Source organism: Leopardus geoffroyi, chromosome A1 (genome assembly GCF_018350155.1).
Source record: "Leopardus geoffroyi isolate Oge1 chromosome A1, O.geoffroyi_Oge1_pat1.0, whole genome shotgun sequence".
NCBI classification, from domain to species: Eukaryota; Metazoa; Chordata; class Mammalia; order Carnivora; family Felidae; genus Leopardus; species Leopardus geoffroyi.
In genome coordinates this window covers 202629877-202655139 of record NC_059326.1, presented here as the reverse complement: position 1 = coordinate 202655139, position 25263 = coordinate 202629877, and the positions used below count along the sequence as shown (strand labels likewise).

The window sequence follows — 25263 nt, the reverse complement described above, 5'->3', positions numbered from 1 at the left end:
TCAGCTTCTTGATATTTCTTAAGGATCATTCATTTAATTGGAATAACACATTTTCTAGTTAGGAGTCTCATGCAAGAGCATCTGTACTATAGAAAAGAGAGAGAAAGAGAGAGAGAATCTAGGTTCTTTTTTGCTAAATTGTCTCACTAATTACAGATGTTATAATACTGTGTATGAAATTTAAATATATTGTCTTTCTTCTTAAAAAAACTTTCAATATTTAGGAGTCTTTCACAAATTTCAATGATTTGAATGAAATATTTCCTATTCCAGTATGGAAGTCATTTTGCAAACTCAATGCGGTTTTAGTATTATATTAAATAAAAGTGTTTTTTTTTTTTTTTTTTTGGTTTGTAAAACTCGGCAGATTTCACATTTTAGTAACACGTGGTATTTAATAGCCCTTTTTGTTTCTAATGACTAATCAAAGGATGGCAGATACTTGGTCCAGATACCACCACTCCCTAATCCTGCTCCATTAGCAACTTTATGAATTGATCGAGCTTTGTGATTCAGACTGAAATGAGATATAGCCTTAGAATCATTATTAAAATCTTCCATTCAGCAATTTTCAATAGATAAGAATTCCCACATCTGTTATGAGCGTTGATGTCCTTTTCTAACCCCTCCACTCGATTACAAAATCACTTTTAGCCATGGTTGTGGATTATCTATCTTTATACTCCTGTACGCAGTACAGTGCTTAGCATGTGGTGGATGGTCATTTAATATATATGAAATACTATACTTGGTAATCATATAAAGACATGAAGTTGGCAAATGAGAAGTCAGGTAAGTATCTAACCACCTAGTCTCTTATTTTTATTTAGAAGAGTTAGTATATATTACATATACAGTATGTAACTGGATATATAGAATCATACATTTAAGAAATACGCTACTGAACAGAATTCTTTCAAAAACAGTAGCATTTTGCTAGAACATGTGCTAACTGGAAATTTTTTTTTAATCTGAAGCCACAGAGCCACTTTCCAATTTCAAGACTTTGGAGATTTTTGGAACATCTGAAATAACAATTCTATTAAAGGGAAGGGGGATGGTTGATTTAGTTGGTAAAAGTCCAGCAGTAACACTTAGAAACACTAAAACATTCATCTTTGATATTAGGCAAATACTGATAATTTGGCAACAAGGAAAGACTTCAGCAAAACTGTAAAATATTTTTTTTCTTAATTGCTTTCTGATGTCTCCCTGTCTCCTCTGCAGCCCAACTAAACTTCTTACAGCCTGTAGAGCCCATCTCTCACACAAAGGCACCTCTCACTCAAGTTATGATACACATATTCATATATCTATCTTTTTTGTATAGAGAATTGCTCTCTACTATTCAAGAATTACTCTCTCCACCCGCCAACCAGTAGCCTGCTACAATGTTATTTGGTAATGTTTGAGTATATTTGAAGGTCTATAGGATACTCTTCAAGCTGAAAAAGCCATAAAAATGACTCATCATTCATTTAGTACTTTCAAGTCTATTACTCATAACCTGGCCCTGAAAGTCAGAAGAGGAAATACATATACTACTTTTGGAATCCATACATGTTCTAATATTATTCTAAAGGTAATAATTTATGTGAGCTTAAATGATCATAAATCTAGAAGTTCTTCAGTAACCCTCTCCTAACAAATTAGTAGCATTTTTTTTTGGTAATATCTGTCATTCTAAAATTATTTTGCTTCTACAGCAAATACATGCCAGAGGAAGGAGGGGGGGGGTCATTCTCTACCAGGTTAAGGACTAGCGAAGACTGCATTTCTCTGAATTTCAGATTAAATAAAAAGGGGAAGCATTTTAATTGTACAATATTATTAAAAATTGTATACTTGCATGCTTATGATTCACTCCCAGTCAACTAGAAGCATCTGTTCTGGACATTTATTATGCTTCTCCTCAGTGTCACGGAGATGAATATGTTCACATAATGGAGAACTGCTTCCCATACTCAAACACTGTAACCTCCACAAAGTTAACTGATACTCCAAGTAGTTTTGTTAGATATTATTAGTCAGTTATAGCCCTTGGATTCTAAATTTCAAAGCACACACTGCCACAGTCCGAACTCTACCTTTTACTCTCTGCTATGATCTACAATATTCAGGAAGGTAAGAATTTTATTCTTTCAGAAATTCTATGAAAAAAATCATTGAAATAATTTGACTGGCTAATTACATCTTAAGTTAATTTATATGATAAAAATTATATCTCAAATTAAATTAATAAGTCTCTTTAGACTTTCCACAGTAGAGTGCACAAAGTCCTTTCCCATGAATTTTCTCTTCAATTATTAAAACAACCATATAGGCCAAGTAGAAGCCATTGGCCATATTTTTTTTAAGTGAGAGGATGGCATCTAAACATGAATTGTACAACATACTCCTGACTTTCATTTTAATTAAGCTGAACTTCCTTTACTTTGTATGTTCACCAAACTCATATGTCCACCGAACTCATATGTCCACAACAGTAATGACAAAAGAAGTAGCACATTCAGATAATTAGCACATTATTGCAAAATTCACACTTGATGACCAATCTTACCGGGAAATCCTTTTTGATTTCACCACTCCTGACGAATAAGATGATCTCAAAACAGCTATTCTTTTTCTTTGCAACTGCTTTAAATTATATAGAATTGGGACTAGCTTCCGGAATCCTTACTCAATGTCTACTTTCACTTTAAGATGTAATAAGAAAAGATTTTGACCCCTTTGACCCTCTTTTAAAAAAATGGCCTAAATGGCAGGCTTAACTCAAAATAGCCACCAGAATTATATAACCAACCAAATGTATTTCGTTTTCACACTAAGACGCGACTCCTCTAATACAAAATCTAAAGTGAATACGTCAGCAAGACAGAAAGAGTAGTCAAAGTAGGTCTTTCTCAGCCATTATCCAGTGTGATTGAGGATTCTAATTTTATTTATTCTTGAGCCTTCATTACAGTTATAAGTGAGTTAAGAAAACTGAATTTCTGTGACAATTTCTAATGTACCTCAATTACTATGATTTGCTCAGTGAAACAGGTATCAACTACTACTTTTGACATAAGGCAAACATAATTTTGTTTCCTAAAATACTTCAAATTAATAAAAAAAATCTCTTTGACGTTGTACCTAAAGTAAAAAATAGGTTTGTTATAAACAATAAAAAAGCACACATTTCTCTATGATTAGATAAGTATATTTGACATTGCCTTCAGAAGAGAGTTTAATTTCATTTAATCATTTATAACAATAAAATATTCTTGGGTGGCACTGTAACATCTTCCAATTTATGTCATATCTCATCACACCTTTCTCGCTTGTAGACAGGTGCACCACAGTATACAGGACCAACAAAAGTGACCTATTCAACGGAGATAATTACCTAGATAATTAAAGTAACACATGTTTATTATGAACACTCTGGAAATTGAACCAGAATTCATGTTTAAACCAGAATCACATCATAAATTGTGTGTCCGATACTCATGAACAAACGGCATTCCCAGTTTTCACTCTAACAGCAGGTGGATGAGTCTAAAATAGCAGTAGCCATAATACATGTTGTAACTGTGTGCACAATGGAAGGGAAAATGGAAACATTTTTTCTAGAAAAATTATGTCAGATAAATGTGAGGCTAAATGCACTTTGACCTAAACTGTTTGATTTATTTGCTACTTCAATTCTATACTCGGTATATTTCAGGTGGAAGTAATCCATAATAGTGTTTATAATACTTCCAATGTATGGACAGGCAGTAAGCACATTAAAAAGCCAACAGTCGAACTCTCTGTTGAGATTTTTCATATTTTAAACTAGTAGCAACTTTTGTGATAACAACAATTTACATTTCTATAAACTTTCTGGTTTCAAAGTATGCTCAACAATAACACCTCATTGGAGACTCTATACAATTCTATGATATTGGGCAGAAAATTATTATTATCTATAAAGGAAGAACTTGATTGATTTTATTCATGATTTCTAAATGCCCTTGGAATATTTCCCAGGCTTATCCACTTGGAAGGACATATACTTTAAAACTTAGTTTTCAAAGTTGCCATGACTAGGAAGCCTTATTTAGAGCTTCTCTTCGACCTTCCACCACACTCTCATAATGCATCTGTCTCTCTTGTTTTGTTGTCTATACTATAATAGCCTCTAATATTGGATTCAAGACACTCTAGTGTTTTGCTTGCCTGTTTATTTACATGTTTGCTTTTCCTACTAATCTGAAATTTCCTTGAGGGCATAATCTAACTCATTTAGCAAGTGTTCCTATGCCTTATTATTTTCCAGACACTCTGCTAGGAACTAAAGATACAAGAAATTTATGACTTTCCCCCACTTCTGGAATTTAATATATAGTTGGAAAAGCATCACTGAAGAGAAATTACAAAAGTGATGAATGTTACAAAGCAAAAGCACATGGGCTATGCCAGGATATTATAGATAGAATTCACATTACCTGAGAGATTAGGTAATTCTACCCCAAAGAAGTTTAAATTAAAGTCAACATTAAAGGAAAAAAATGTGATAGATAAACTGGGGTTGGCCAAAGAAACAAAATTCTGGGAAAAGTAAACAACATATGTAAGGTCTTAAAACAGCATATAAAGAAGTCCAGCATAGTAAAAAATAAGGAGCAAGTAGTTTCCCAGGCTCAAATAAAAAGACTCAGATTTCAAAGGACCTTGAATTTTGGATTTTTTCCTAATAGTAATGAAAAATCATAGAAATATTTTCAGTAGGTAGATGACATAGTAATATTTGCTCTTTAAAAATAGCACTTTTGAGGTCTTGGGAAGACAAGCAAGGGTGAATTTTAAAATCTAGTAATTAGTCTATTATAAAATGAGAAATATAAAAAATGAGCGATGACTGGTGTTGGCTTGAACTAGGATGAAGATAGAGAAGATTCAGGGATACAGTATGAGAATTCAAACCTCCTTCAAGAAGTAGAACCGATAGGATCTGGTTATTGTTAGCTACAGAGATTGAAAGCAAAGGAGAAGTCAAGGATACCACTGAGATTTTAACTGAGTAAAAAGAAACAGAGAAGGAGAACACTTGAAAGGGAAAAAATGGACATACTGAGCTTGAGGATCTCAAGAGATATCTTTATAGAGACGTCACGCACTTGTGTAGACTTTGAGATAGGAGGTACATGATTTTAAAGCTTTGGATACGTGTCTGGCTATTATCAACATACAGCCATGGAAGTGTATAAAAACGTGCAAAATGGAAACACAGGCTGGGCCCATAACAGGACATTAATAAAGTCTAGAATTTTAATCTTAAAATAAAGGTCTGAACATTTCAAATATGATCTTGTTTTTCATGAAACTGAGAATTCCATGTCCAAAGCATCAGAATTATACAGGTGTGCTGTAGGGCACTAACAAAGAGTGTTCATAAAATCACATATCTCACCTCTCACACACACAGACGTATACCCACGCATACTTTGTTAATTCTACTTAACTGTCTTGGCCTCACAACATTTCATACCCAAATAGAGCTTTTCACATCGTACTTTAGAACTCCAGGGTATCTGTTAAAATATCATCTTAGAAAATACACAGTATAATAATTGAAAACAATTCTCTCAGAATAAAAATAATTCCTTAGAGAAAGAACATAAACTCTTTGTTTAACCTGAGGAGAAAGTATAGGGAAAGAGAAATTATTTTTGCATATATGAATAGCCATAGTCATCTATTTTACCTAGACATAAACAGCCAAGAATTAGGTGATTCTAAGAGAGTGTAAGTGAACAATTGCCAAAGAAGACAATTTGGTTTTTTTAGAATATAGAACCCTGAGGTAACACAACCAGTAGAGGACACCTAGTGGTCTTTAGCAGAATCAATATTTGCCTGCAGAAAGTATTAAGCAACTCACCACACACAGGTAATAATGTCAATGTCAGCAAATGTGTTAATGTGAGAAAGATGGCATCATGAATCTTATGAATATGTGTGTGTGTATACACACACATACATGCATTTCATTTCGTTTGAACTTCACAACTTTTCTATCAAGTTTATAGGCATGAATCACTCACTGTAAGTGCTTCTCCCTAGATTAAATAGAAAATGAAAGGCACACAATCTGAATGAAGTCCTACATATACTAATTTCCAGTATAGGGTTCATTTCACATCACCATGTTTCTGGTGATGCGAAATACAAATCTCAAATACAATTATATCAATAATATTAATATTAGTACATGTGCTATACATACTAATATAGCACATATATATATAACATTATATATATTATATGTGATATAATATATATATTATATACGATAATATTCATTATATATATTATATACGATATATATATTATATACAATAATATTCATTATATCAATTATAATTGACACTGAAATTATAAAACATTAAAAAAGACTTCATATAAGATCATCTCATATTTTACTATTGCTACAAACATTTCAAGGGCAAGAGTACTTGTAAAAGTTAAATCTCCCTCTAGAAAACGAAATAGCACACTTGCTGTATAGATGTAGGCAAATGTGTGATACATTTGTCTCCTAACTGGTATTATTATGATTATTTTAATGTTTATTTATTTCTGAGACAGAGAGAGACAGAGCATATGTGGGGGAGGGGCAGAGAGAGAGGGAGACACAGAATCCGAAGCAGGCTCCAGGCTCTGGGCTGTTGGCACAGAGCCCGATGTGAGGCTCGAACTCACAAACCGTGAGATCTTGACCTGAGCCGAAGTAGGTCACTCAACCTACTGAGCCACCCAGGTGCCCCTCCTAACTGGTATTATTAAGTCCAGCCTCAGTGGTCTCTAATCCCCTTCATTTTGCAGCACTCTAAAATGCACCCCCTCTACCTAAATGCCTCAGTGACACCTTATTAAGTCCATCATTAGCACAAATTCATGTCTATAGCTCCAAACTCACTCCCTTTACAACCTAGATTATGGAGATATGGAACTGCTGTCTGAGCCAGGCTGCCTGTCCCTCAGATCTCACTGGAATGCCCTTCCCTTTCCCATTCAGTCAGTTTGGGAATTCAGACTCCAGCTTTGAAACTCAGTTCAGACAACTGTGAGCCTCTCTTCTTGTGCAAAAAAAAAAAAAACAAAAAAAAAAAAAAAACAAAAAAAACCCCTCTGTTGTTCACTCCCTCCTTTATTCTGCCACTTACCACACCATCTGTGATTATTTGCTCACATGTCTGTTTTTCCTACAAAGCTGGAAAGCTGGGATCTGCTTTGAATTCTCTCATGCAGCATCTGCACATAGGAGCTACTCAGTAATTGCTTGGGAGTAAAAAATGAATATTCCCTTGCAATTATTTAATGGATTTAGAACATGGAGGACTGCCATGTATTTAGGGGACAGGCATGCTCTGATAACCTTTCAGAACTCTGTACCAGTGTACAAGGAGAGTCAAAGGCAAAGTCGACAAGGACTGTTCCCTATAGACGCCTATACCCAGCAAAAGAAAAGGAAAATGCATACAAATAAGCATTAGCAACGAAGCTATCTGCATGAACAAATGCAAGAAGGGCCAGTAAAACAACCCAAATTAAAGGCACTGACCATTACAGCCCAGTCCCTCCAGGTCGAATATTTTCTGGAGATGAGTTTCAGCCTAGTTTTTAAAGGAATGATAGAAAAAAAGAAAAAAAGCTTTCCACATCTGAGGTGTGGCACATGCAAAACTGCAGAAGCAGAAAGAACCATTCTCTGCAAGCACTGTAAAACTAAAACACAAACAGGAGAGAGTTGTTGGGTACAAATGTGAAGTGACAGTGGTGAGATGGGGGAACAGTTTGCTGGAGAGCCTTGAAGGCACAGCAAAGAAACACAGATTTGATGTGATAGGCAATAGAGTCTCTCTTACTTCTAGTTGGGGGGGTAAGTGTAGGAAAATACTGGTGTTTGCTTACAGCAAATCTTAGAATTCGATGTGTTTTCTTAAAAAATGAAAGTAGTTAGAGTATGTATTGTGTAATTATAGATAGGCAATTTATAGCAAGAGTTAGTTTCTAATCTAAACCAATTAGAATGCTAAAATTAACCAAAGACAGAAACCACAGTCTGCATCAGCTCCCTGTGGAATAAATTTCCTTATTAATGCTCTGTTGTTAAACACACTTCGTATATAAACCTACCTCTAAGCTAACATAAAAATCTAATATTGATTGCAAGAAGAGCATCTCAATGTTCCATAGACATTATTCATCTGAAATTGCTACAGACATATATGAAGATCAGAACCATAAGCCCTCTTCCAGCCTAAAATGGATTTATTTAATTATGGCATGTCTCAAATCTACACAAGGAAGATTGAGGGGACAGGAGATAAGGAATACAGAATAAAATATTATACATCTGTATTCCAAAGCCATACTTATTACACAAGCGTCATGCATTTCCAACACTTTTTTTACATTGTGCATGAAGATTTTACAATTTATGTGACATATGATCCTACAAAAAAGATAACCATTACAGAGAACATGTCTCTTTTCAATTACTATTTCCTAAATCTCAAATAATATTAAGGGTTATCCCTCTTTGATAAAGTGACTGACATCAGCAAATGAAGGATTTAAGGATCCTAGAACACTTCACCTTTGCTAACTGAATAATCTCCCGTTCCTAACCTCTTAATCTACCTTTTATCTCTTCAGGGTTTGGGATGGTCCTAAATTGCTACAAATGCTCCATTTTATTTGGTGGGGGAGGGGGATTTCCTCACTTTGTTTCTTTTAGGTCACAGAGAATGGGCTTCTTCTGTGATGGGTTACAAAATAACACCCAGGCTTGAGTCCCTCCTTACTGGAAATATAACATGAACCACAACATGATGAATTAAGGGGATGATTTTTTTTTTTCAACCAAAATACAAGAGTGGGAAAGATGCACCTAGGTTTTCTGGAGATCACAGGAAAAGGAATGTTCTGGCCTGATTTATCTAAATTGCTACAGATTTTCATGTCACCTAGCATATGTAAAGTTTCAGTATAGCATCAGAGAGCTCTCTACTTTTGCATCCTAAAGCCATTGATCTAATTGCCTTATGAAAACAACTTCCCTCCTGACTCCTTAACACCAAGTATTTCAGAAATTAGTTGGCCAAATCACCTCTTTCTTTCTACATTAGCCACTACATTCAACTTTAGTAATGACAGTAACATAAGGGCTAAATTTTAAAGTTTCTGTATTTCATTCACAATATTTCTCTAATTTATTTGGCTTTGGCACTTCTTGTTGTTTTTCAGTTGAACTAATTCAGACCGAAAAAAAAAAAATGCATCATTGAAGATGGAAGCAGCTTCCTATAGAAGGCAGCCACTTTCCTTGGGAATGATTCATTTAGAACAGTGGCAGCTTCCAGACTTCACACATTACTTCCCCAAATTTGCTGAATTTAGCATTAGCCAGCTTGGTACTAAAACACTCAGAACTCAAAGACATGTGGGTGAACTCACATCTTCCTCTGCAGTCTTATGCCAAATGCTCACAGAGCAAACTCTTCTGATTTATTTGTTGTATGTTCTACATGTAAACACATCCCAGTGGCATTTATAAAAATCAGGTAAAGATCCGCCACTTTGGAACCATTCAAGTTTCTCTTTGCTTTTGGTTTGAATCATGTAGGTGATGAAATAATTTGTATCAAATTCTGGATTAATTATTCCTGTTTCTTCCCTGTTTAACAGTATTACTAGCAGACATTAAATATCACTGATATATGTGATTCTCCACATACATCATATAATCAAGAAAACATTCTTCACTTAAATGAGCTTATGGTTCATTTTATCATCAAGATCATTTATTTATTTATTTATAAGAACGATCTTGCCAACTCACAACTCTAGGCTCAATGTGTTTGGCTACCAAATTTCTGTAAGTGCATATTAAATTGCATTTTATAGTAATGATGGCAGAAAGCCAATGACCCTGAACTATATCATGGCATCTTTAAAACACCATCATGTTACACAGATCTAGGTGCCTGTCACCACTGCCAGGAACCAGAGGGCAACAGTGTAAGGAGTGTCCTCTTCTATGAGTGCGTGGCCTGCCATTTTATCTGATAGGACACCATCTGTTTATCCTGCTACCACTCCCGAGGGTAATTGGGTTAAAACTACAAGACACTGCAAACAGTCACATTGCCCACTGTATTTTTAATTGCCTGGCTATTTATATCAATGACTTTTCTTCTTACAGGATATTCATAAAAAAAACAAAAACAAAAACAAAACACACGCTTGTGACCATGTTTTAAGAGGTAAATGTTCAACTCTGATGTTGCACAGACACAATCTTTGTTAAGAAAAGTTTCCTACAATTTCTTATTCAATCTATAAAACAGTGGAATATTAAGGTATTTATCATTGAAAGAATGCATGAGAAACTATACAGTTTTGTTATATAATGTTATAAAATGTTAAAAGCATTTGCCCTGGGGTCAGATTAGAAGGTTAGAATCCGAGCTCCAGCTTTTACCAACTCCGGTTTTCTGGGCAAGCTACCAAAATTAGGAAAGGGAACTAATCCATGTAAAGAATACAATATATCATTTGACATATAATAAGCCCTCAATAAATATTAACTATTATTATCAATAATCATCTTCATTTGATATTAATCTCAAACTGGTATAACAGATTTTAAGGACCAAACATTTATTACATTTTAGATGGAATGTGCTATATAGAGACACATTACAAGATGAATCCAATTTCTCAAACGTGCTTCTTTTGATTTTGAATATAATCCATATCCATATTTTAAGAATGACCCATTTTTATGCCTTCCAGCAGTGTCTTACACAGTGTTTTATTATTGCATGTCATTTTCTGAAATCCTGTGAACCAAAATGTCATTGACAGGCACACACACAAAACACAGCTACTGTCTCACAGAAAGCAGAGCGAATGTTCACAGAATTTCTATTCTATGACTGGTTTAAACCTAAATTCCAAAACATAATTCTTCCCAAACATGTTAAAAAGCATTTTGGTAGTGAGTAAAGCAATAAGTAATCTATTGCCAGTATACTGTTGTCATTAGTGCTGGTTTAGAGACTCCGGGCCTTTTTGACCCTCATTTTTATGCAAACAGTAAAATTCAGGTTATAATTAATGTAAAAAAGCAGACTTAGAAGGAAAATAAAGTCAAAAAGGTTATTATGCATACTCTGGAATTAGGGACATAAACTCCTTTGCTCAGTGATGGCACATTTAACTCAGATCCTTGGAAACTCCAGTTGGCTGAGCCCTTTCAGGACCCACCCACTGCCTAAGAACAACAGATGCCCTCTTCAGCAAAACATTGGCCAGATTCACTGTATTTATGCACTGTACTATTTGTGTTTTCTATGTAATAATTTCTCCCCAGGGCATCCTGTTTTTCAGTATTTTGAAACGAATTAATAGGGCAAAACTATAATAATTAATTACAGGCAAAGCATAACACTGAGCAAATTATTATGCTGAAATTAGTCTCTATATATACAACTTGGAAATACTTTTTCAAAGTTTTTTCTTCAAACACAAATTCTCTGAAATTTCAGTGCTAGATGAAATATAAACCAGATTATCTCACAGAACTAATGATGCAAACTAGATTAGCAATCAGACCCTACAAATCTTTGTTCAAAGATGGTACCTGATGTATTCATATCAAATAAAAAGAAACTTCCCATGGTAGAGAAGGGACTGCATTGGTTAGGATAAACATTTGTTGATTAGAGGGGATTTGTTTTTAAAGAGACTTAATTGGCATAAAACAAATGTTTTATAATCACTATTTTTTTAGTTGATTCAAATCCAGTATTTGACCATATCTTCTGAAGATACAAATACATCACTTATGCACCAAAAAGAATAAGTACAATTTTTCTTCTTGAATCTCATAAAACTTATTACACGTTGTACAGGTGTTCATCTTAAAAGTGATAGTTAACAATCTCATGATATAGTGGCTTGAAAAAAGTAAAAGATATGTCTTACCTCTTCCCATTGATGTATGTATCTAATTAACCTTGAAAGTCGCAACAAACGCAAGAGACTGAGAATTTTTGTAAACCTCACAATGCGAAGTGCCCTGGCTGTCTTGTAAACTTCTGAATCCATTCCTTTTTCTACAATGAGAAAGATATAATCCACTGGGATTGATGAGATGAAGTCAACCACAAACCAGCTTTTTAAATAATTCATCTTGATCACTTTAGGGTCCAGGATGATTTCAGAACTGTCTTCATTGACAGTGCCAGTCCTAAAATTCATTATCAGGTCCAAAAGGAAAACTGTATCTGATGCCACATTGAAAATAATCCATGGTGTTGTTGTTTGTTCTGTAAAGAATGTGATTCCAACTGGTATGATGACCAGATTTCCAACCATCATTATAAGCATTATTAAATCCCAATAAAACCTACAACAAATAAAAAAATCAGATTTTAATAGACAATAACCATTCTTTGCCCCCTCATAAAGAAATTTAATGACTTATGGTTAAATAAATGAGTACAAGAATGAAGTGTTTATTCTGTAAATATGGTAACTCCTTCAATGGTTACAAATTAAAATCTAATTAATATATTCCTAAAGTGATGCATTGTTTATAGAATTCTAAAAATTATTTGATATAAAGTATTACAGAAATAAATTCAAGAACACTCAATCCTCCATTTACCTGATAAAAGAACAAAGACAACCTCCCCTATATTTAACAAGTAATATGCATGGAAATAAAGGAGAAGCATAAAACAAGAAGATCTACCTTAAAAAAATCATTTTGGGGAAGACTCTTTAGAGATGCTTTGAAGTACTTTATATGTCAAATTACCAATCAATCAAACACTAAGATACTAAAAATACTGGTAATATAAATTATATCTTAGGAGTACAGATTAGGTCAACCATAAACTTTAGGCTAGCCCATGGCTTCATAGTACTCCAAATATTTATGCTTCCTTCTTTTTTAGTTTGAAATGAGAAAAACCAATTTTGTTCTGAGGTTAAAAATAATTGAACAGACTACTCTAGGTTTTAAAAAAAAATTTTATGTTTTATTTATGTTTGAGAGTAAGAGAGACACAGCATGCGTGGGAGGAGGGGCAAAGAGAGAAGGAGACACAGAATCTGAAACAGGCTCCAGGCTCTGAGCTGTCAGCAAAGAGCCCGACACAGGGTTCAAACTCACAGACCGTGAGATCATGACCTGAGCTGAAGTCAGACATTTAACCGACTGAACTACCCAGGTGCCCCGAGACTACTCTAGATTTTAAACTAGAATCTACTTAAAACTTGCACTTTTACCACTGTTTCATTGAACAAATACTTTAAATATATTCCCTCTATTTTTCTAAATATTTCTTCCTTAAAATTTCTGATTTAATTTTCAACATGTTTATGATTACTAGCTGCCTTTTGAAACATTCTCATCTCACCTTATATTAAAATTGGAAGAAAACCTGGAACTTTATTCCAGGTTAACACAGTGTAATTGAATTCATTGAAGATGATTGTAATGTTATTTTCACGAGGGTTATTTAAAGTCTATTGACCTGTAGTGAACAGACTGCATATTTGTTACAAGTCTATACATATAAACACGAAGAAGCAGATCAACTAGCACAACCCTATCATCATGAAATAGTCTCCAGAAATATGAGTTACTTCATCCTGGTCATAGGTATCCTCTTCTGGCAGTTTTGTTGTGTAAATGATGTAAATTCCTATGACAGAAATTTCTGTTAACCAAGATACCTTTATTTTACATTACTTCTCCTTCTTAGACTACTTGGGTTACATTTTGGCAAGATATACAACCGCATATACCTTTCATAGTTACTATCATCCCGACTCTTGGGATAAAAGTAGTACAAGAAAGAACTGTAATAGGTCTTCTCTCCCCTTGTCCCTACCCCCAGGATTATGTAAAAGTAAATGCTGGTCGGTTTGAAGATTTCATCAGTCTTGTGTCAAAACTTATCCTCGCATTTATGGACAAGTATACATATACCCACGCCAATCATACATCATGCACTGTCAATTTCAATGACATATTTTCTCTTTTTGTTTTCCTACTCTTTTAATGGAAATGCAAAATGTGCCACTGAATACACCAAGGACAGAGGAGAGATGTAGAGGAGATGCAATATTGTAATAGCTATTTCCCAAAGAAGTGACGTCATTGAACTCTAAAATGAAACCGTGTGTACCCTGAGAATTTTCACTTTTCTGGACACTCTTATCACTCCCATCTGTGAGCTTGTCTCTCTGCCCTCCCCCTGAAGGCTGCTGGGTGTCATGCGTAGCTCTTTTATCTTCTCTTCTACACATGCTCTTTGAGCAATATCACACACTCATCCATGTCTTTATGATTAATTCATAACTGATGACTCCAAAGCTCCACCTCCAGTCCATTCCTGTCTTGTAAGCCTCCTAATCCTCATAATCAGCAGCCTATTAAGTCTATCCCCGTGCATATCTCACACTCATGTCTTACCGCAGGCATATGCTCAAACTCATCTTCTCCTTGCATATGTATTTCTCACATGTCCCCTCTGCCAGGGGATGGAACAACTCTATACCTTATTTGCAAGCCAGAAACCCCGGAGGAATCCTAGAAGACTCCTGGCCTTAAATCTGTTCAATCTCACACTTGATCAGTCACCAAGGCTGTTTGGTTCTTATATCTATGTATAAGTTGTATTCATCCATTTGCCCTTTACAATTCCCACTGCAACTATCTTCAACTAGAAATTCTCACCAGCTGTTTAATTTGGAGACAAGTTACTTAAATGCTCTCATCTTAAATCTTCTCATCTGTAAAATGAAGATTATTATAGAAACAGGGTTTTCTATACAGATCAAATGAAATAATACATGCACATCATATATCCTAGCATATAACAAACTGTGGTACACAATGCCGGTGGCCTACTTTGTATTCATTTACCTTTCCTTACCAAAAGAAATCTAGTTTTGTGGGGAGCACCCAGAAGCCCACTGAAAGATACTCACTTTTACAGACATTCTTGCATTTCTCTCATTAAGACAGAAGATATTTTTAAAGAAAAACAACACATTCTATCCCTCTTACTCAATAGAAGAAATGAAGAGGATAAAGTGCCATCTAGTATTGTTATAGCAATAATTTTTATCACACCATAGCTTTTTATTAGTGGTACTTAATATGGTCTGAAGCCATCAGGAATCTCATTATCAATATAAAGCTCTATTAAACCTTATAATTTCCTTTTGAAGTATCACTGACTCTATTTTACAGACATAAACACAGATCTTGTTATAGACTTTGCATAATATAACACTTTCTTGAGTTAACATGGATTCATTCCTTATCTAGCCAAGGAAAATACAGTTGTCACCCACTCTAAAAGTATGATATAACTTCTGTTTTTTTAAGCAAAGAATATGCTTCTGAAAAGTGACCTCATGAGACTCTCTTGTCTACCTGCCCACAAGTTTCTTTTCTTGACTTTTTGCTCTGAAATATCTCTTGAATACTCAGGCTCAGTCTTTTCCTTAATTTTCAATTTCTGAGTCCTATACATCTTAGTATGGAAAAATCTTTCCTATCAATTCCTCTTTCTGTTCCCATTGTCATCTACTTTGGGCAGAACTAGCCTCCTGTCTACGGAATCTGATCAATTCTGCCCATCAGTCCCAGAGCGACTTATCTAACACATAACTTGCCAGGTCAAAAACCATCAATGACTCTCTTGGGGTGCCTGGGTGGCTCAGTTGGTTAAGTGTCCAACTTCAGCGCAGGTCATGATCTCACAGTTCGTGGGTTCGAGTCCTGCGTCAGGCTCTGTGCTGACAGCTCAGAGCCTGGAGCCTGCTTCGGATTCTGTGTCTCCCTTGCTCTCTGCCCCTCCCCTGCTCATGCTCTGTCTCTCTCTCAAAAATAAATAAACATTAAAAAAAAAATCAATGACTCTCTTAAGTAAAAATAACTCAGCATGGTTTTCAAGGCATCTTCCTTCCCTCCCAGCCTTTTCTTTCACACTTTATGGCAAGAACCTCATGTCTTAAGCAAGAGAGTACACGCACTTCCCTTGGCATCATGCTCACCTAGGTACATGTACAATAGATAGTTTCTTCCATTCTATTAATTCCTTTTCCCACTAGCACTCTACATACCCTTCATGCCTTGTTCTGACACTGAATTTCTTAGTTGTTTTTTTTTTTTAACCCCCAGAGCAACATATATATTCAGTATGCTTATTTTAGTTTTGCTTTTGTTACTAATTATTTGTTTTTATTTCCTCCATCACTACTGGGTTCAAGTTCTTTTTTTTTCTAATTTTATTAAGTTTTCAATTTAATTCCAGGATAGTTAACATACAATTTGTTTCAGATGTACCATATAGTGATTCAACAATTCTATACAGTGCTCATGGATACAAGTCCTCTGAAATTCAAAACTGTATTTTATCTTCTGTTTAACCTCTGCAGTGAATGTAGACAGTATATAGAATAACAAATGCTAAGAAGATAAATTAATTGAATTTTGACTGAAAACATACATTTCAGTAGGGATATTTAAAGTAATCCTTTTTATAAGACAAAAAGTAATTAATGTAGCAAATAATTTCTTGACTTATTATTTCTATAAATCTGGAGTTTTACTAATTGAGAATTTTTATAACATAGAAGACATTAAGGCAAATTAAAAAGGAAACAGAGATTAGTAATATATTATGAGGCTAGAAAGCCTGAAAACAAAGAAGTTTTGGATTTGATTCTTGGTTTGGTGTATTGTATTTGGTGTATTGCTTCCATTCACCCTGCTTTATACAGACAACATTTATAAAAGCTCTTAGTTGGACTTTGAAGGCAGAGTAGGGTTCAAATCCTAGTTCTACTAGCTCCATAAGTTTGGGCGGGGTATTTAACTGCCTTGAACTTCTTCTACTACTCTTGAGTTTCTCTGCAGGAAGACTGTAAGCATTGATGTATGCATAGTGTAGAGTACAGAACCTGTTATATAGAAAGTTTGTCTGAAAAACCAGCAGAGAGGGAACTCACTGGAAAACAAGTCTTGACCATTACAGTAGATTACCTAGGTAACCATTTTTACCTTGTACTGAAAGTAGACAAAATAGATGAAATAAAATAGTATTTCAATCATAATTAATGTATCACTAATAGCTGTAGGCTTAATTATCACTGAGAAATTATTTTTTGTGTTAAGAATCCATTTTCCCCATGAATTTTTAGAGGAGAAAAAGCAGCATTATAAGGATTGATCTGTGATATTAAACTTTGAAGAATTCAAAATTCAGTGATGCTTCTTTCTTTCTTTCTACCCACTTGTATCCCTCTAAAGCTTGTGGTAAATAAAGGCAACCCTACTTCCCTAACAAAAGTTTCTCATCATCCTTCAGGCTTCCCTTCCCTTTTATAATACCTGTAGTAGTTGAAATAATCTGATGTCGAATATTTCTAACTTAAGGCCTTAAAGAAAATTTTAAAACTGCCGTATTTCATTACTCGAGGTGCTTGTCTTTAAATTTGTCTCTCTAACTATTGAATGAAAGACTCTCTCCTCCCCCACCCCCCCCCCCCGATGGAATAAAATATTTGTAACTAAGTGGAATGGAGGAAAGAACTTCTGGTTAAATATTTGATAACAGATTTATATGTGGCTCCTCTTTCACCTACGGTTGAAGTCAAATTATGTAACAAACCTGTCCTATTTCTCACTTAAGACTCATTCCTAAAAATTACATTTTTAGATATGAACCATAACTTGGCCATGTTTCTAAACCAAATTATTTATCAATCTAAATAAATGAATATCCAGCTGGATTTATTTTATTCAACATATAGTCCTTGCAATTATTTTTCAAATTTTATTTAAAACTGATTCAATTTTCAAAAGTCCAATAGCCTGAGGATTAGATACATATCTTTTTTTTTTTTTTTAACTGAGGTACAGTTGACACAAAATGTTACATGAGTTTTAGGTATACAACACAGTGATTCAACAAGTCTATCTGCTGTTATGCGGTGTTCAACACAAGCCCAGCTACCATCTGGCCTCAGAACATGATGTTACAATACTACTGACTACACTCCCTACACTGTACCTTTTATCCCGGTGACTTACTCATTTCGTAACTGGAAGCTTATAATTCCCACTCCCCTTCACCCATTTTTGGACACATATCTGTTGAAGAATGAAGTGCCTTATCATAAATACTGTCTTCTTATAGTACTATCAGTGGCAATTCACCCTGCCAAATCTCAGCAACCAATACCTGAACTTTGATCTGAGGGGTTCTCAGACATCCTTCATCACCTTACAAATCTCACTACTTACAGAATACTCATATTGGGGTTGATACTTTATAGGACATGTGCCTTTCCTAAGCTTTGCAAAGGAGTCTTTCTGGGACGCCTGGGTGGCTCAGTCAGTTGAGCATCCAACTCTTGATTTTGGCTCTGGTCATGATCCCCGGATCATGGGATTGAGCCCTGCATTGGGAGCTGTGCTGAGCATGGGCCCTGCTTAAGATACTCTCTTTCCCTCTGCCCTTCTCCCCTGCTTGTTTGTATGTTCTCCCCCTCTCTCTCCCTCTCTCTCCCTCTCTCTCTCTCTGTCTCTCAAATAAAAATAAAATATATAAAAAAAAAGAAGTTTTCTTAATCAAGCCTGTTATTTGCTCTAATGCCTTCATATCCTGCAAGGCCACATTATTGCCTATGGGCAGTGTGGAGTGAAGATACACAGAAAAATACAGAAAACACAGACAATTCAAATACAGGCTATTTGAAGCAAAAATATACTAGCTTTCTTAACACAGTAAAACATTCCTAAGATCCTAACTGTGGAAAAAATTAACCTAACATATGGACAAAACTAACTTAAACCATATTTGAAGACATTTAGATGTTTTCAAGTAAACATAGCAATTTACCCAATGAGAATATGAGATGGGTAGAAGGTGCAATATGTTTTAGCTAATCTTATTTATTAAAATGAGCTAATGGAATGGAAATTTAATCCCTACCAAAGTAGTAAGATCTGTACCAATCCAGGAAAAGTAAACAGGTTTTCTACCTCCCCCTTCTGCAACTGCATTTTCTCCTTGTGTGTTAATCTTCTAACTGCCAACATTAATGGCCTTGTATTGGTACATTTACTCTTGCATTTTACAGTGTTGTTTACTCCTCCTACCTGAAACTCTCTCAAACCTTTAGTTTCTAAGATTCTGCATTTTCGTAGTTTCTCACTTGTATTTATAAATTAGCAGAAGTTTATTTTCCTCAACCTTTATCTAACTCCTCTTCTTCCTCTATTAAAGTAGGCAGTCTATGTGATCATCTCATCCAGCTTTTCAACCCTCCATTTACTCCCTCCTTTGGTCACATCAACCCCCAAATGCTAATACGTGAACATAATATGTCAACGTAACTAATATGTTAAATAAGTGGTTCTCAAATCCATCACTGGCCTTAACTTCTGAGATGGAGTTATGGATTTCTAACTATATTCATGATAGTTAGTCCGAATGGAACAGCCGTCTCAACAGGGTGAAATCTACACCAATTAACCTTATGGCCCCCAAATAATTCCCCTGATATTTTTATTTCTGTTAATTATAGCATAGCTACCACTGCTGCTGCTGCTGCTGCTAATGCTTCTTCTTCCATCCCCCACCCTCCTCTCTTCTTCCTTTCGGTCACCCACGAGGCATAAAACTTAAAAATTATCCCTGACTCCTCTGTCAGCCAGCTCTGGCACTTGATCATTTGCCCAGTCTTACATCCTTCTAATACAATAGTTTTCATATGCAGCTTTTCTCTTTGTCCCATTGCCAGCATTTTATATGAAGTTATTATATCATTATTCTGCTTACTAATTTTCCTGTTTCTACCTGCCCTAGTAAATTACTTTCTATTTATATCCAGACTTTCCTATTGCATGCAAAATGAAATGTAATCATCCAGAATCTTCTAGTGTATCCCAAATCTATATCTTGAAACTTATCTTTTTTTGTACATACATGGTCCTTAGCTAAATTTAAGAAGACTATTTTCCAGATTCTTTCTTTTTGCCACTGCCTAACAAATGTCTGGGATTTCCTCTTCCTAAAATCCAAATTCAACCTCCACATTTAGTCTTATTACTGCAATGGTCAACCTAAATTTAATGCCACTACTCTCTTTTATCCAATCCCAGCCCAGGTGGGGTTCATCTCCTCCCTGCCTCTAACTCCTATCTCAATTTTTCTATGTGATTTCCAGCATTTGAGAGCTCCTACAAATGAACAGTGAATATCTTACCAAAATATGGTACCAATAATAATTTGGCAAAGACCATTTAATAAGCGATGTCTGAAAATACCGCTCTTGAACTTATTCCTAGCCAAACTATAGGCCAATCTTCTTTACACTTAAATTACCTAGCAAACAGTAGATATACTTCCAACTTCCCAATGATCAAACCCAAATTAATCACATTTATGTTAAGAAGGGGTTGTTACACCATTATAAGATTTTTATTAAAAGACATGATCATTTGTTCCTTTAAATGGTTTGGAAATTAAACAGGTATAAACTTTTTTTTTAATTTTATCCTTGAGTGGTAGAATTATGATGCGTATTTTGCAACTTTTCTAATTTTCTTGTTTTATTTTCTTTTAATTTTTTTTAACGTTTATTTATTTTTGAGACAGAGAGAGACAGAGCATGAACGGGGGAGGGGCAGAGAGAGAGGGAGACACAGAATTGGAAGCAGGCTCCAGGCTCTGAGCCATCAGCCCAGAGCCCGACGTGGGGCTCGAACCCACGGATCGTGAGATGGTGACCTGAGCCGAAGTTGGACGCTTAACCGACTGAGCCACCCAGGCGCCCCTCTAATTTTCTTGTTTTAGACAACAGAAAGAAATCAGACAAACAGAAAGATATCATTCAAGGGTATTTTCATTATGGCATTCAAATTTACTTTAAAGGAAGGCCACAATTTTCATTCCACTGAATCAAAACACCTGTTTACTCCCAATTGTCATGCATGAAATATATATCTGCAAGTCTATATGGCTTTAATCAAAAGGTACAGAATGGAAAAGAACTCCTTAAAGATTAAGCAGCTTTATGCTGCAGTTTTCTATCTTTATGATGACATATACATTTTCCATAAACATCAAAATCATTAACTTATAAAAGATGAGTACAAAACATATAAAATAGCTCCTAGTGCTTAATTTTAGAGTTCTTTAAAAACAGTCTAATCTAAAACTACTTAGTTTCTTAGCCTTATTTAATTTACCATAAGTGATTTTTTAAAATTGTATTCTCCACTGTGACTCTCAGCATTTTATTCCTTTAAGGAAAGCAAAAATATTGTGAGTGGTCATGTCAAACAAAATGTGTGCTAGCACCATTCACTCTAGTGTAAAATTCATTAAGTTGACATCCATTTTTTTTAACTATTTCCAAGGATGGACTAAAAGAAACTCCATATTAACTAACCTTACCACTAGATAGTCCCATGACACAGACACTGAGGACACCTTTATTTTAAAGCTCAATTAAATGACCATTAGTTCCTAAGGGCTTTATATTTGCTGATATATTTTGGTTCAATCACTGCGAAATTTTGCAGAGAAGGAAGATGACTGACTTCTTCCCCATCTGAATACATAGCTAATTTAAAGGTTTATTCAAGTTGGAGGTTTTAATTTCAGAATAATTCTTCCCTCATTCTTGCCACAATCTTCCCACCACACTGCTTGTTCTCGAATTGTCCGGTTTATCTTTCTCGTCACTGATAATTTAGGTCACTTCCCCTGTGTTTGTTACTCTGCAAATCTCAAAAAACCCTTATCCTCTTTGTTCATTCCTAAGCCGCCAAAGCCACACAGATCCTTTGTATTACTGCTGCAGCTTGAAGGTGTGATGGAAGGTTCAAAATCAGTATCAAAGTACATTATTGTGTCCTCAAGTCTGAAAAATGCTTACATCTTATGGAAGTTTTTGAATGTGTTCAAGATCCTGATTTCTGCATATGATTCACCTCACTGAATACTTAAAAAGAAAGCAACATAAGGGCGATAAAGTATAGGTAAGATTTATTTTTTTACTTTTTTTAAGTTTATCTATTTTGAGAGAGAGAGAGAGAGAGAGCAAGAGAGCGAGCAAGCACAAGTTGGGGAGGGGCAGAGAGAAGGAAAGAGAATCCCAAGCAGGCATCAGTGCACAGCCCAACCTGGGGCTCGAACCCGTACACTGTGAGATCATGACCTAAACCGAAATCAAGAGTCGGATGCTTAACCCACTGAGCCACCCAGGCGCCCAACATTTATTTTATAATAGGCGTTTTGTAAACACTGTCACATTTGATACTCAAAATAAAAAGTTGGCAGCATTATCTAAATTTAAGAGGAAACTGAAACCCAACCAACTAAGGTCTGTTCTTAAATTCTTGTAGGCAGGAAATGAGTAAAATTGCTTTTGAACCTATGACCAACTTTCATCCTTATATACCTTCCACCATATTTGATGCTTGAATAAATGATTCAAGAATATAAGAGTAATATTAAACAAGCACAAAACTTTCCCACACTTTGTAGCATAGTAGGGCAGCACAACCAGACCTGCACCTGTCCTTATCAGTTACCTATCTGAAATGAAAACAAAAAAATCTGCCTTGGCCTGCAAAGATATCTCACTAGTGTATAAACCAAAATCAATTCACATGCTCTAAAGGCAAAAAGCATTTGGAAAACAAAAGTCAAATTTAGTACCAAATATTTTCTTCAGGTGGTTACATTATAACAATTCCAACAAATATGTACTGGCTACCCTCTGCACAGTAGATATTGTTCTTAGCACTCTAAGAAGGCAAACACATATTATGTACAAACTCAAGAACTTCCAACTTAATAGGAAAATGAAAACTTGTACTTAAATAAGACTAGGACAAAGTTTAAGACATGTTCATAAATAGTACACGGTAAGCACTCTGGGTTTCCAAAAGAGAAAAACAATTGGTCATCCATTTTAAAAAGTACTACTATTAAAGAAATTTACAGAAAGCATTTGCTGAGGAGGTCCTGAGGTTGCATTTTATTCACAGCACAAACATTAATTTATCAACAAATATGTTCTGCTTCCTAGGCTTGTCATTAAGCACCAAAGAGAATTAGACATAGCCCCAGTCCTCAAGAAAAGAAGGGCTAGGAAGGATAAACAACAATATTTTCTAAAATATTACAAGTTCTATGATAGACATAAAAAAAGCAATCCTAGGATGGACAGACCAAGGGGAATGATCAAGTCTTCCTTGGGGGAAGGACAGAAGAACTGGGCAGGATTTCAAAATCAGTAATTGATACTTACACAACTACAAAATCTTGTATTGGTGTGCACAATGCCACACATATTCACTGAGTATTAAAAACAATCCTAATTTCTAGGTTACCACTAGGAATACCAAGAGAAACAGACACAATGTAGAGTTAAAGGGACTGAATGCCATGAAATCTATAAGGTCTGGTGGTGCATTTACGTTTTAGTTAATGCTTTAGCTGTTCCATTATAAAACAAATCCAAGGCTACATCGAGTATTTTCTCTTCATATATTTTAAAACCTTGTTTTCCCAGTTAAAATGAAGGATCATGATCAAGCACAGCCAAGAATGTAATCAAATAAAAGCTCAATTAAAAATGTTACATTCTTAGGGGTGCCTGGATGGCTCCGTTGGTTGAGCCTCCAGCTCTTGATTTCAATTCAGGTCATGATCTCACAGGTCGTGAGTTTGGGCCCATGTGCTGTTAGCACAGAGCCTGCTTGAGATTCTCTCTACCTCTCTCTCTGCCCCTTCCCAGCTCATGCTCTCTCTCTCAAAATAAATAAATAAACATTAAAAAACTTTAATGTTACATTCCGCTTATACTTATAGATTTTACACTACTATATTTCCCTCAAAATACTTTAAAAAATCATCAGTATCTACTTCTTTTTAACAAAAGACTTTTGAAGTTGAAAATTATTCATGTCCTAGATTTTAGGTTCTATACAGATAAATAGAAATATTACTTCCATTTGGCCTATGATTTTTCCCTGAAACAATAATAAAGATGTTATTTCATAGTTAAATTACATTGAGGTTTTTACCCACTGGCAGCTGCATATTATCTGAGGAGCAGACTGGGTGATTCGTCAAGTACATGCTTCTACCAGGAACATATGTTCCCAGGTTTGTAACAAGTATCAAGGGTATGTGGGCAGAGTACCATTTACTGTGGAATATTTGAGAATTGAGGACCAGGTTTCTTTAATTGCCTGGGTAATTCACACAAATATCCGGGCATATTTTAAGCAGACCTGTCAGTAGGAACAATTTTCAGTCACCTACAGATGAATCAAATGAATATGCACTCCACATCACTTCTGCTCCCCTATATGTGTGTTTCTGCATAGCTTTAACTTGAAATATGTTTGGCATCTTTTCTTTCATCCCTTCCTTCTTCATTCAGTGACATTATTAAATGTTGTGGGTTTTTTTGTTTGTTTTGTTTATTTGCTTTAACAGACCATATATCCAAAATAGGACGTTGTTCCATAGATAACTGAGTCCTATTAATAGGCAGGTCTTATATGTGCTTTTTTATGTAGCCCATTGCCCTGCAGGAAATTTTAATTTTTTTTAATGTTTATTTATTCATTTTGAGACACAGAGAAAGTGTGAGTGGGGGAGGGGCAGAGGGAGAGAGAGAGAGAGAGAAAGAGAGAGAGAAAGAGGATACCAAGCAGGCTCTGTGCTGTCAGCACAGAGCCCTATGCAGGACCTGGTCCCAGGAACCACAAGGTCATGACCCTAGCCAAAATCAAGAGCTGGTCATTTAACAGACTGAACCACCCCAGGTGCCCCTGAATTTTTAAAGCTAATTATAAATTTATTAAATCCTACAAGAGGTTTTCTGTTTTGTACATTTCAGTTCATTTTTAAAAGAAACGGCTTCACCTTCAGGTAAGTGACAGGCTGTGTGTTTAGCTTCTTCAACAGCTAAGAAAACAAGTAACAAAAACAGAAAACTTATGAGGAAATAAAATTTCTGGGTTTTCTAGGTACCAGAGAGATAATTGGGGCGGGGGGGGGGGGGGGAAGGACCCAAGAACTGATCTTATATATGTGTCAAAGAGAACAATACTTGAAATAATTATTTTGTTGCCTTTTGAGATTACCAACTAAAAGGTCATTA

General features: G+C 35.2%; 1 protein-coding gene across 1 annotated transcript in view; it reads right to left on the bottom strand.

Annotated features, from left to right (window-relative positions):
- Positions 1–25263, bottom strand: part of HCN1 (hyperpolarization activated cyclic nucleotide gated potassium channel 1) — a 389009-nt gene that overhangs the window by 328848 nt on the left and 34898 nt on the right. The window contains exon 2 of the mRNA XM_045438479.1: positions 12025–12448. Coding sequence (XP_045294435.1) covers positions 12025–12448 — 424 coding nt within the window. The remainder of the gene's footprint in view (positions 1–12024; positions 12449–25263) is intronic.